This window comes from Xenopus laevis, chromosome 4L (genome assembly GCF_017654675.1).
Source record: "Xenopus laevis strain J_2021 chromosome 4L, Xenopus_laevis_v10.1, whole genome shotgun sequence".
In the NCBI taxonomy this organism is placed as follows: domain Eukaryota; kingdom Metazoa; phylum Chordata; class Amphibia; order Anura; family Pipidae; genus Xenopus; species Xenopus laevis.
Genome location: NC_054377.1, coordinates 153704457 through 153718846, shown reverse-complemented (window position 1 = coordinate 153718846; position 14390 = coordinate 153704457). Strand labels below are relative to the sequence as shown.

The 14390-nt window shown below is 38.3% G+C and overlaps 1 protein-coding gene across 1 annotated transcript; it reads right to left on the bottom strand.

Annotated features, from left to right (window-relative positions):
* Window positions 1-2928: 2928 nt before the first annotated feature.
* barx1.L (BARX homeobox 1 L homeolog) lies at window positions 2929-10781 on the bottom strand. The gene is made up of 4 exons (XM_018240411.2): window positions 10069-10781; window positions 6580-6886; window positions 5009-5093; window positions 2929-3916 (listed from the first exon to the last, which is right to left on the bottom strand). Exons 1-4 carry the CDS (start codon window positions 10268-10270, stop codon window positions 3752-3754), a joined length of 759 nt encoding a protein of 252 aa, XP_018095900.1. The 5' UTR covers window positions 10271-10781; the 3' UTR covers window positions 2929-3751.
* Window positions 10782-14390: the final 3609 nt, after the last annotated feature.

Genomic DNA, 14390 nt, shown 5'->3' with positions numbered 1-14390 from the left:
AACAATTTACCTTCTTTCCAGCTTTCTAATGGGGGTCACTGACCCCATCTAAAAAAACAAATACTCTGTAAGGCTACAAATATATTGTTATTGCTACTTTTTATCACTCATCTTTCTATTCAGGCCTCTCCTATTCATATTCCAGTCTCTTATTCGTGTCAGTGTATGGTTGCTAAGGTAAGTTAGATCCTAGCAACCCGAGAGCTGCTGAATAAAAAGCTACGTAACTCAAAAACCACAAATAATAAAAAATGAATAGCCCTCTCTACATCATACTAAAAGTTCATGTAAAGGTGAACAACCCCTATAATAATCTCCTATACCCCTATAATAATCAGATTTTTAGGATTTTACTGAAACAATTTGAAACAAGACAGATGATGCCTCTCAAATTGATTTCTAGGGCATTTCTTACATTAACAAGGGCTTTTCAGCTGCTCTTGCCTCTCCTCACCCAAACCTCGATGGGGAATTTTATCCATATAATGTCCCCCTTTATGTTATTATGAAAATTAGTCTAAAGGAGGACTGGCCTTTTAAGTAGCCCCAATCCAGAATAATTGGTCACTTCTCTGCCTTGTGGCTATTAGGTGCAGTATCTGTTGTTATTAGGGGGTAGGGGTTTGTTTTTGGGAAAACTAAAGCACTTGCTCAGGTTTCAATTTTAAAAAAGAAAAATAATCCAGAATACGTTGTCATTCCATAAATTCTAAATGAAGACTAAAGGTCAAGCTAAGAAAGAATTGCAATTGTCGAGCCCCATTTTATCTGGATATTGCACTGCCCTCCTCAGTATATAGTCTGAAGCAAAGGGAATTGCTGGGAAATATTGAGAATTTATCACTTATCTGAGCAAATTCTTCAGTTCAATTCAATTGGCCTAAAAAATATATGCACTAGAGGCTATTTCAGCCACTTTTTTGGTATTGAATATATATATATATATCTGTATACAGCAAATACGGTGCGTTCTGGAAGACTATGGGGCCTATTTAATAACATCTGAATTTTTTTTGATTTGTGAATTTTTTTCACAAATCAAATTTTTTGCTCTAAAAATTCCAATTTTTTTTTTTAAAATTCTTCTAAAACCCCCAAACATTCGGTATTTATAAAGTGAAACAACTGTGAAAAAACTCTAATACAAAACGTAAGCAAGTCATAGCAGTCGAGGTCTCATAGAAATCAATGGGAGCCGGGCTGTTTTTAATGGACAATTTTTGACCCATTCAGACTTTAGAGGTTTTCAGATTTTTATTTTGCTAGTAATTGAAAATCTCAAATTTTTAGAGGCTTTTATATTTTTTAGTGCATTGTTACGTCTTTTTATTTTGCTTGTACAAAATGTATATTTATTTATATTTGGACCTTTTAATAAATTACAAAGCATTAGTGATTTTAGAGAGATAGAGTTTATGTGTAGTTAGAAAAAACTCTTAAAACCATTAAAATGAAAATTCTGATGAATGGGCCTCCCCGAATCAGATTAAGCAACATTCAAATTCAAGATTTTACCACCATTACAGTTTTTTGTGGAAAAAAACATGAATTTCAATTCTCAAAACATAACACTTATTAGGTATGTGATCTTGAGGTTGTCCAGATAAGGGATCTTTCTGTAATTTGGATCTTCATACCTTAAGTCTACTAGAAAATCATATAAACATGAAATAAAGCCAATACACTGGTTTTGCCTCCAATAAGGATTAATTATATCTTAGTTGGGATCAAGTACAAGCGACTGTTTTATTATTACACAGAAAAAGGAAATCATTTTTAGAAATGTGGATAATTTAATTAATATGGAGAGTTAGGGAGATGGGCCTCACATGATTCAGAGCTTTCTGGATAACAGATCCTATACCTGTATTCAGAAACTGGTTACTAGAAAGCTGGCGAGTTCATGTAGAAGACAATGGGAGTTAGGCAGTATTTCCAAATTTGAAGCTATTTTTCAGTTTGGCTTGTTGAAAAACACTTGATTAGTGATGGGCAAATTTGTGCCATTTCGCTTCGCTGAAAAATTAGTGGATTTTGCGCGCAATTCGCGAAACGGCGAAAAATTCACGAAACAGCGCTGGCGTCTCGTTTTTGACGCCGGCGTTCGTTTTTCGAAAAAAAATTTTTTTGGCGCCGGCAAATTTTCGCAGGCGTTTCGCGAATTTATTCGCTGGCTGCGAATCGCGCAAATTCGCCACAAATTCGCGCCTGGCGAATAAATTCGCCCATCACTACACTTGATATATAGAAATAAGTAGAATACGATTTTGCTGCATTCAAGTTGGTTTTTCTTGTTTTTAAGAAATCGAGTTTTGTAAGTTTTGGGCTTTTTTTATACAAGATTTTACATTTTTTTGGATATTGTGAAATGTTTTCCTTAAGATACATCTACCTGGGTGCTAAGATTCCAGCAGGATTCTGCTCAAATCACTTTCCTCAGGATTTAGATCTCTAAATTGTATTGTATTCAGTGCCCTAATGAGAGCCTGACGAAGGGCTGAACACAATAAGTGAAATGGATTTTTTTCTGGAAATAAATTGAAAACTCAACGGTTACATTTTAAAAATGATTTAGATTGGTTTCCTCCTGTGCTTTCAAGTCCTCTTATTCTTAAACAGTGTTTCGCTGCTAAAAACCGCCACTGGAGCTAAATGGAGCATGTAATTATAAAATTTACCATTTCAAAAATATTTTTAAAAATTATATTTAAATAACAGAGATAAACCCCCAAAATCTGCTGTGTTTGGGAACATTTCCCAAAATACTGGTCATTTATGTCTCAATTTACTAACAACATTTCCACTGAGCCAATGCACTCTTATTATTCTTTGATATCATTTATATAAATATAGATATTAATTTCTTCTTAATTGGAACATTGTAAGATAACAAAAAATAATTGAAATTAAAAAAAAGGATTCTGAATATTGTAGAAATATTGAAATGATTTATTTTGTCGGAAACAAGGCAACGTTATTCAAAAATAAAATTACTTGGCGTGGAAAAAACAACGACAACAACAAAACTTGAGTTTAAAAAACCCCACAAGGGGTTAATTAGAGGTGATGGCAAGGATGGCAGTGGGCAGAGCGGCGCAGGAGCTGAAGGGGTTAATGGTTTGGGTTAAAAGGGATCAATCTCTTGAAATAAAAATAAATCAAGGAGCAAAGAAACTAAATATTGATATTTATGTTGGCAAAGTAGAAAAGGCGCAGAATTGGTACAGGAAGGAGTGTCAGTTCTGCGTTTCCAGGGGAAGGAAAAGCAAATACATTAAATACATCGGAGGAGAAAGAAATGTTCTACTAACCCTTGAGAACCTCATCTTCTTGTCCTGCAATTCCTGCAGGGTTTAGCTGAACGTCCCAATTTCCACATATTAAACAAAAATCCACGTTCTGACACCAGAATAATGAAAGTCTTCCAAGTCCAAGAGGAAAAGGGCCCAGTGGTGGGGCAACGTCTCTCGCTGCACATGGAGCTGTCTGTGTCTCTCTGAACCTCAGGGGAGGAGCCTCTCTCTGTGCACCTGGTGGGAGGAGCTAAGTCTGCTGGGGCATCTCAGGGGCTGGGGGCAATTACATGTATATTACTCCTGCCATAGTCTCTTGGTGCTGATTGTGGAGCAGTCCATTATACTCCTAATGGAGAGGATGTGTAGTGGCTCCTGCTTGGGCCCCCAGGCTCCTCCTGGGTTGGTGCCGTTCTCCTAATTAGGTCTCTGCTGGGCACAGTCATTAAGCGCCTTAATTACTCTTCCTGATTAACCTCAGAGGTTGAGTCGAGACTCTCTGTCAGCTTCTCTGTCTCCTTTGCCCTTTCTTGCTCTGTCAGCTGCTCGCTGCTGGGAATGGAGTTCTTTTTGGGGCGCCCTTTGGGTTTTGTTGGGGATTCTAGTCCTCCTCCTTGTAATACCTGTATGAAAAAAAGATATATGATATATTTAGATAGATAGATGACAAATAAATAGATGACAGATAGATATATAGATAGATAGATAGATAGATAGATAGATAGATAGAGAGATAGATAGATAGATAGATGATAGATAGATAGATAGATAGATAGATAGAGAGATAGATAGAGAGATAGATAGAGAGATAGATAGATAGATAATAGATAGATAGATGAAAGATAGATAGATAGATAGATAGATAGATAGATAGATAGATAGATAGATAGAGAGATAGATAGATAGATAGATAGATAGATGAAAGATAGATAATAGATGACAGATAGATAGATAGATGACAAATACATGATTAGATAGGTGATAAATAATAGATGACAGCTAGATGATAGATAGATGGATGAGAGATAGATATATAGATGACAAATACATGATTAGATAGGTGATAAATAGATTACAGGTAAATTACAGATAGATGACAGACAGGTGATAGATGACAGATAAATGATAGGTTGATGACCTTTACTAAAAAAAATATATCTATATGTATTTGTAATTTGTGTATATATTAATTGACTAGCTATATGGATGATGGGACAATATGGAGTTGGAACACTGAGATAATATTAACACACAAAGACAGATGCACAGACATAAGGATAAGCTCAACACACATATGTACACATAAAATGTATACACCATCATGCACATATACACAATCACACACACATACAGTAATACACACACATACAGTAATATACACACACATACAGTAATATACATACATACAGTAATATACACACATACAGTAATACACACACATACAGTAATATACACACACATACAGTCATATACACACACATACAGTAATATACACACACATACAGTAATATACACACACATACAGTAATATACACACACATACAGTAATATACACACACATACAGTAATATACACACACATATACACACTGTATCCAGCACATATATCAGAAGGCAGAGGCTCGGCTGGTTTCGTTTGCAGCCTGTGCAGCAGTTCATTCTAATTCATTGACATTACACAGGACTGAGCTATAGGACTGGACAACAATCACTTACTATTTTCTTCCATTTCATTCGTCGGTTCTGGTACCAGGTTTTCACCTGCAGCTGACTGAGGCCCAGGGATTCCGCCAGGTCTATCCTGCAACACAGCACAATGTTCCTGGGTTATTGTTATTCAGGGACCCAGACCAACTGCAACTGGAGCCAAAATAACGAACTTCTCCCATCTCCCCATTACATGTTTATTACTGACTAAAAAGAATCTCTTAGTTCTGGAAGAGACTCAACAAATGATCCCATGAAAGTGACATTTACTGTACATATTTGTATTTCTGTTTTGCTCCATTTTCTGTGGTGTCTTTGTTGGACCCAGATCAAGTCTGAGAGTCAGTACCATGAGCCAATATATCATATTAATGCCTCTTGTGAGAAGACCCACTATAAAAGGATAGGGGACCCCAGAAGCATGGGGTAAGAATGTTGTGTATGTCCTCAGATCAGCCATTCACTGATTAATATAGAAATTCCATTGATTAATATAAAAATAATGACGGTGTGATGTATTTTTATGTAGACAATATTTCCCTTTAAAACAAATGAAATAGAAGTCCCTATAAATAAACAAAAATCAGAGGCACATATTGTGCCAAACTCACAGGTACAAATGTTCCTCTCTGCTTGTATTTAGGCTAATTAGTAACAAATCGGTGTCAATTATTTATTAGGAGGGCCCCCCCACACTTTAAGTTGAAGGGCATTATTGGGATAATTAGCCACACCTACATATTAATTAAACAAACGTGTAGAAATTCTGCTCAGATTCATCACTGGATCTTGAAGATGAAGATACAGGAATTGTACAGGTTTTACATTTGCAGCAATAAAACAGTATGGCGGCTTCTTCTCTAGGTTACTCGGCCGCTGTCCTCTGTTCCGCAATTGGAAAATGTTATTAATCTTTAAAGGGGGGTGGGGTTTATTTTGAGTGCTAGCGAGGCGACCATGGAGGAACCTAAGACCCTTTGGGCTGCTTTGTTTTATTTTAGGCGATTGTTACAATATATTTTCTCTTTATGTTCCACCTTGAAGGTGACTTTCCCTTTTACATATAATTTTGAAGTTGCATGAAATGTACCTGGTTGTTAAGCCCCAATGAGTGTCCCTCCCAGTAACCCTCATATATAGAGCTGTGGGGCATGGGGGACCCCTCTATAGATACAAAGACAGGGTGCTTTGCACTGGGCACACAATCCCATTGGAACATTTCAGGGGAAACTGATGAATTTGGCCAACAGAGAGGCCTCATTTTCTCTGCTTGTTCACTCGCTGCCTCTCCAACTATAATAAACACTTCCCCTGGCTGGTCATATCCCCATTATCACTTATATTCATTTTACATCACAATAACCATAAAGTTCCTTCACTAACAGTGCCCAGGGGTGTGTATAGAGTTTACGAGTTTAAACCCAGCACTTTGGGAATTTGTGATACTCGACTATTCCATGGAGTTGGCTCTAGTGAGAGTCCTGACTCAGGGCCATGGATTAGTTTAATAAAACAACTGATAGGGGTATTAGGTGTGGCCCTAAGGGCTTGCAGCAGAGACACGGGGTATATGCACCAACCTGTCGGGGGTAGAGAGGTATTTCTGTTTCTCAAAACGCTTTTCCAGCCCCATCAGTTGAAGTTCAGTGAAAACCGTTCGACTTCTTCGCCCCTTCTTTGCTTTACTGCTCCCCTGCTCTGAGATGCTGGATTCCAACTTGCCTCGGAGATGAAGCTCTAAGGGGAGGTGATGGGGTGCTCCTGAGCCCCCCTGGAGTCCAGAGCCAGCGGCGAGCAATGCAGAACTAATGGGGGAACCCAAGGCTGGGCAGGACAGTGGACTCAGGGGGAACTTGAAAACCGACGCTTGTTCTGCCTTCAGTAATGCTGCAAAGAGACTCAGTATGAGTGGGACACCTGAGAGTTATAGTTTATAGTCATACACAGCAAAAACACTGACCTTATGTGCATTTTACAGAATATTTGTAAGGTTATAAACACTGATTTTATCTGACTGAATGTTCCACATTAATTCCCTTTAGTTCTGCCTGACGTTGATTTCCCAGATAAACTTCCTGGGAATATTCTCTGCCCTCGGGAATCCCTTGTACAAATTCTCCCATTCAGCCGCAATGAAGTTTGTCCTCGGCACAATCCGTAACCCAGGGGGAAGTCTTAAAATAACAGAATAATCATCTCATCTCTATCTGTTTCAATGGAGGTTTCATTGTGGTAAATGTTTAGCTTCTCTCCTTCAAATATTGACATTTTCATTGGCTGGAAATGGATTGTGTCTAAAATTCATACAGAAATCGTAAAATCGTTGATAAACTACTTCTACTGTGTTTGACTTCCCTTTCCTTATTGTTTCATTTATATATTATTAGAGCAGTTCCACTGACTGGCTCCCCAATACTTTTATTTCAGGCAAATCCCACAAGAGCTTAAAGTTATTTAAATGTTCTTGGTGCTATTTTATCCTTAGGGTTTGTTTCTAACGTCACATTTCTTTATTTTAATGTCAGATTCAGGAGAATTGAAACAACAAAATCATGAAACATTTATATGAAACTGCAAATTCTAAAATTGTTTATCACTTATTTATATCATCAACTTTTTACAGTCACCGAATAACTCTCCGTTTCTAAACTGAAACTGTTTGATATTAAACCTTTAAACAAATGTATCACAGCTCTTAAAATAATAAATTATGAAATTAAAAGTTTTCAAATTATTAATAAAAACAAAAAACAAGCAATGTGATAATTTAGTCTAATTATACCATATTTTTGTTAACCCAAGCCCTATTAATTAAAAAAAGAATAATTTAGTGAAGTTTAAGCCTGTAATTAAAATTTACTTAAAATTTCCCATGAAATAAATGTTTTCCCTGTTCTGCAGTGTCAGAATGAAGCTGGAGAAAAGAATAGTTATTATAAATTAAAATTCACTAAACTTACACCTATAAACTCATCTATATTATCTATAGTATTTTTCTAGAGAACAAAAAAGTCTAATCCAATTAGATTTTAACGCCTGAATACACAAGGTTTATTGGTTTGCTGCTTTCTTTGTTTTCTAGAATTCTACTATTTTAAAAAAAAAATTTGCACTTTTTTCTCCTTCCCAGAATATTTGCTTGCTTTTTTTTTTCTGGTAAATAATTCAGTAATTACAGGGCCATTAGTATTATTCAACGGCTAGGGATAATTTTCTAGAATTGGATGCTATTTTAGGGTCAAAAGGAACACGTTTAAAGGAAATCCTAAAATAGAAAAATGCAGAGAAACAAGTAGAGAGAGTTAAAATTATTTAATTTCAAATGCAAGATCATATATATTATAGCACTGGACATCTGCTACGGATATAGATCACTCTAATAATAATAATAATAATAATAATAATTAGCTTTACCTCCTGAATCAAAAATTACCAATTAATATACAATAATGCATTTGTTTTCTTCTTTAAAGTCATTTTCCAGTGTAATTTAAATTGTCATTTTACTTATACTGTTGGAACATAGAAAGATTTATAATATTATAAAATATATGTTTAAATATTAATACTTTAACATTTACAATTGAATTTGATGATTTAAAAACACACTCATGAAAGCAATTCTTTTACATGTATGCCCATCTTACATACAAATAAAAATTAATACTAATAATAATAATAATAATAATAATAATAATGCTACCGGACAATTATGAGTGATTCAGCCTCTGTTTGAGCAAATAAAAGTGACTTTCTGGAAGTGATTGGCGTAATTATTTCAGCATTAGGTTCTAACTGTTGCCCGAGTCACATTATTTATACGTCATATAGAGCTGGAATTTAAACAAGAAACTTAATGAGGCGTCTGCATGAAACACTAATGATGAAACAGAAATAAATGTATTGATTCTCACCAGGAAATAAGAGATTAAATATCAGTTACATCTATGAATTGCCCTTTAATGAATAGACTTCTATCAGTAGGTATTTGGAGGATAATTATTAACCCTGATAACTATTTATATCTGTGAATCTGTTGCAGTCGGTTATATTTGTAGATCTTGTGCTTTTTTTACAGTCACTGGTTGTGGAAGAAATAAGATAAATCTATTCCAATTTTGTCTCTGCATTTTTATCCCTAACGAAATTTGAAAGATTTCTCAGACGTTTTTTGTTTGTTTAAAGCGAAGCTAAAAATAAAAGTTCTGCCCGACACATTGTAATTGCTATAGGTAATAACAGTTATAAGAGAATCCAGTTAAAGGGAGGAGGGAGAAAGATGATTATTCTATTTTCTGCCCTGAATTTATTACAGCAAATATCTTAATTGAAGTATTCTGCTTCCTGAATGTATTTATTGCATAGGGGAATGATTTAGCCAGTGGTAATAGTCTTATGTTGCTTTAATTACTATATTATATTATGTCTTGGATTTCCTTTACTTTTAAAGATAAATGAACACATAGGTTAATGTCCAGGAAGCAAATAGGAAATAATAATTTGAGATCATATTTTTATACCAATAGATTTATTCCTGTAGATTCGCACACTAATGTCATTCTAGGTATTATTTAATTCTTAGAAATATAATGCTACTGGGTATTTGAGGGAATTCTTATTCTCCTCTATGCAGGTTATATCATTATTATGACAGTGGGTATTTGATAGAGATATATGCCGACAGGTTATTATAATGGATATGTTATATCAGTATATATTACTATATTATTTTATAATATACCTACCGGTATGTTCAATGAGCCTTTGCCTAAATGATATTGGGCATCGTGCTTTGTGTTTTTCCTTACTAAATGGAAGCAATAGAGGTAATCTCCTTCCCCCTGTGTTTGTAGGGGCAGGTTCCAGCTTGGCTACAGTAGGGAAAGATTTTTTCTATAGGGGCAGCACCCATGTGTGTAGATTTCGGCGTATCCCTATCTCCCTTTAGAGGCAGTGCCCAACTGGGAACAATATGTGCATAGGGGCACACACCTCAGATACAGGGCAATGCTCAGCCGTTACTGAAGGCCAAAGAGAATTAAGAAGGTAGAGGTTTGGGGGGTACATACCTAGATGATTGTGATAAGGTCTGGCTGAGAGAAGTGCTTGCACCCCAAACTTTAGCAACTCCCCAGCAGGCGGAGAAGCTTTGGGGTCCTGGTGGTCAGTCAGAATCTCCTCTATCATAAAACTTCTATAGCGATGGGATCTGTGGTCCACAAACGCATCATGGGCAAAATAATGGCCCCCTAACTCCAAAGGGTGCTGCATTGTTCCCCGTAACTCTTGTTCTCCTATTACAGTGCCAGACAGATGGTGGCAGAATGGTCGCCTCCCAGAGAACCCAGCAATGGTGGAGTTGCACCCTGCCAGGAATGTTTGTAGAGGGGTGCACTCACAAGGGGCTCAGCAATAACGACACAAAGTTGAAGTTTTGCCCCATCCACGGGCACCCAGTATTTGTAGCAGATTGGCACCCGCTGAATGCACAAATAATGCCGTCAGGCTGGCACCTTTCTTACACTCCCAGCAGTTCTGTTAGAGGGACAGGGTACAACGAGGGTCCCATCTGCCCTGTTCAAGGCTCACTCCATTCTGGGCAGGGCAAGATCCACTGTGCCAACTCTCCTGTCGTCCCCGTGGTTACTGGGGGCAAATAGATCCGAGATGTTTGTGCCCAATCACATGGAGCCGCTTCAGCTCTGCAGGGAGAATGACACAAGCCTGAAAGTTTTCCAAACTGCTGCACCTCTGTAGGAGACCCCTCTCTCCCCGCCCAGAGCCAGGGGAAGAGCCTATAGTGAATCTCTGACCTCCAGTAGGGACAGACAAGGGAGGCTGCACCCACAGCAACAACTCCCTGCGCCTCTCACTGCAGCCCCCTGTGTGCTCACTAGCAACCCCCCTCTCCCAATTATAGTGAGTGTGCAAAGCAATCGTTTACACTGGGAGAAGAGTGTCAGCAAGGTAACACACAATTACACACACACAATTACACACACACAATTACACACACACACAACTATATGCACACAACTATATGCACACAACTATATGCACACAACTATATGCACACAACTACATGCACACAACTATATCCACACAACTATATGCACACAACTACATGCACACAACTATATGCACACAACTACATGCACACAACTATATGCACACAACTATATGCACACAATTACACACACACAATTACATGCACACAACTACATGCACACAACTATATGCACACAACTATATGCACACAATTACACACACACAATTACATGCACACAACTGCATGCACACAACTATATCCACACAACTATATGCACACAACTACATGCAGACAACTGTATGCACACAATCACACACACACAATCACATGCTCAAATATACACACACATTTACACCAACAAAAGGCAGGAATAATTGTGACAATTTGTCCCTGCTCTGCTGTGTTACACAAAAACACACCTACAGTCACTGTCACACACTCATATGGATATACACACACAGTGACTCATTTACTATGAAAAACACTACAAATAAAATAGCTGTGCCACAATAGAGTGAGAAACAGGGGAGCCCTGAGCTTTGCACCGACACTTGATCGGCAGGTGAGTTGGAGGCCCACTTGCCCCACTTCTGTGATGTCCCTAATGAGGCCATTTACAAAGATGGGGACAGACCAAAACCAGAAGGGCTGGGGCCCAGTTAAGTGGCCAAATGTTACCGCAATAAGGAATGTGCAAAAGGCAACTGCAACTCCCAGTACCCACTGCAGCTTTTTGAGGCGCAGAATTCCAGGACACTGGTTGGGTCGGGATTAGGAAGGTTTGTGCTGAACCTGGTTGAACTTGGCACTTGTACCAGTCTGCGGCTTTATTATCTGGTGCGGCCCTCCATCAGCCATTTATTCCTAAATAGTGAAATGAGGGGACACTGGCAAACTGTGGGTTCCCTACACTGTAGGGCTCTGCACTCATGAAACTAATTTTAACGGGCAAATTTACATACTGGGGCAATTCAGGGATGCCAATGTTTTTGTGACTGGATATAAATGACCCATTGTTCTCTATAATTCTCCCAACTTTAGGGCCCGAGACTTTATTCACTGCCAGGGCCCTACACTGCTCCTCTAGTGGCTTCCCCACAGCACAGGACTGGCTCTGCTCATACACAGAATTGGGGAACCGTCCCTGTCACAGTTCTGCACTTTCTCCAGGAGAGGGCGACAGAGAGAGGCACAAACTCAATGAAATTAGTCTCTAAATGGTAAAATACACTGGGTCTCATTTCATGGGATTTAATCACAGCACTACAGGGAATATTCACATTCTGTTCCCATATTAATATTTATAGTCAGGAATAATGACAGAACTAACAGCTAAATACCTGGAAATCACTTACCTACTGCCCTGCCACAAAGTGACTCTGTAACCCCCACCCCTCTCCCACCTGTACAGAAACCACTGCCCTAGTGTAATAGATGCACAAGGATGAATGTACCCCCTACTGTAAATGATAAGGATATTAGAAGTCACTGAGGGGTTGTTCTGTGACCATATAAAGGCACAAGGCTGCAGGCTGAGTTATACAGGGAACTCTGAGTATCACTCATGTATTATAAGGGATAATGTACCCCCTACTGTAAATGATAAGGATATTAGAAGTCACTGAGGGGTTGTTCTGTGACCATATAAAGGCACCAGGCTGCAGGCTGAGTTATACAGGGAACTCTGAGTATCACTCATGTATTATAAGGGATAATGTACCCCCTACTGTAAATGATAAGGATATTAGAAGTCACTGAGGGGTTGTTCTGTGACCATATAAAGACACAAGGCTGCAGGCTGAGTTATACAGGGAACTCTGAGTATCACTCATGTATTATAAGGGATAATGTACCCCCTACTGTAAATGATAAGGATATTAGAAGTCACTGAGGGGTTGTTCTGTGACCATATAAAGGCACAAGGCTGCAGGCTGAGTTATACAGGGAACTCCGAGTATCACTCATGTATTACAAGAGATAATGTACCCCCTACTGTAAATAAGGATATTAGAAGTCACTGAGGGGTTGTTCTGTGACCATATAAAGGCACAAGGCTGCAGGCTGAGTTATACAGGGAACTCTCAGTATCACTCATGTATTATAAGGGATAATGGACCCCTACTGTAAATGATAAGGATATTAGAAGTCACTGAGGGCTTGTTCTGTGACCATATAAAGGCACAAGGCTGCAGGCTGAGTTATACAGGGAACTCTGAGTATCACTCATGTATTATAAGGGATAATGTACCCCCTACTGTAAATGATAAGGATATTAGAAGTCACTGAGGGGTTGTTCTGTGACCATATAAAGGCACAAGGCTGCAGGCTGAGTTATACAGGGAACTCTGAGTATCACTCATGTATTATAAGGGATAATGTACCCCCTACTGTAAATGATAAGGATATTAGAAGTCAGTGAGGGGTTGTTCTGTGACCATATAAAGACACAAGGCTGCAGGCTGAGTTATACAGGGAACTCTGAGTATCACTCATGTATTATAAGGGATAATGTACCCCCTACTGTAAATGATAAGGATATTAGAAGTCACTGAGGGGTTGTTCTGTGACCATATAAAGGCGCAAGGCTGCAGGCTGAGTTATACAGGGAACTCTGAGTATCACTCATGTATTATAAGGGATGATGTACCCCCCTACTGTAAATGATAAGGATATTAGAAGTCACTGAGGGGTTGTTCTGTGACCATATAAAGGCACAAGGCTGCAGGCTGAGTTATACAGGGAACTCTGAGTATCACTCATGTATTATAAGGGATAATGTACCCCCCTACTGTAAATGATAAGGATATTAGAAGTCACTGAGGGGTTGTTCTGTGACCATATAAAGGCACAAGGCTGCAGGCTGAGTTATACAGGGAACTCTGAGTATCACTCATGTATTATAAGGGATAATGTACCCCCTACTGTAAATGATAAGGATATTAGAAGTCACTGAGGGGTTGTTCTGTGACCATATAAAGGCACAAGGCTGCAGGCTGAGTTATACAGGATAGGGACCTACATGTACTGTTGTTAATAGTTTTATCATAACATCCAATAAGCAGGTTTAGTATGCTTTCTAATATATCATTTAACATATCATTTACACTGCATGCTTTGTCAGCAGACCGAGCTGTAAAATGACAATTTGCTGCACTCAGTTGGCCAGTAGGTGATGTCAGGGTGATGCAGACGCATTGGAGAGGGTTAAAGCGGATCTGCATCACTAGTGTAATAAGCGATATAGAACTTTGTGCAGTGGCGGAGTTGAATTTTAAAAAAAACAGAAATTCAGCTCTTAAAGTTATAAGAGGTGAATTTTTGTCGTCCCTGGTAACTGACCAC

What these genes read in the sequence shown, in the direction of transcription:
- barx1.L (XM_018240411.2), bottom strand. Translation starts at nt 10,270, where the DNA reads ATGCAGCACCCTTTGGAGTTAGGGGGCCATTATTTTGCCCATGATGCG. An exon ending in ACCTTATCACAATCATCTAG is followed by an intron (nt 6,887 to 10,068) that starts GTATGTACCCCC and finishes GTCTCTTTGCAG; the next exon opens with CATTACTGAAGGCAGAACAA. An exon ending in GAATGAAATGGAAGAAAATA is followed by an intron (nt 3,917 to 5,008) that starts GTAAGTGATTGT and finishes TTTTTCATACAG; the next exon opens with GTATTACAAGGAGGAGGACT.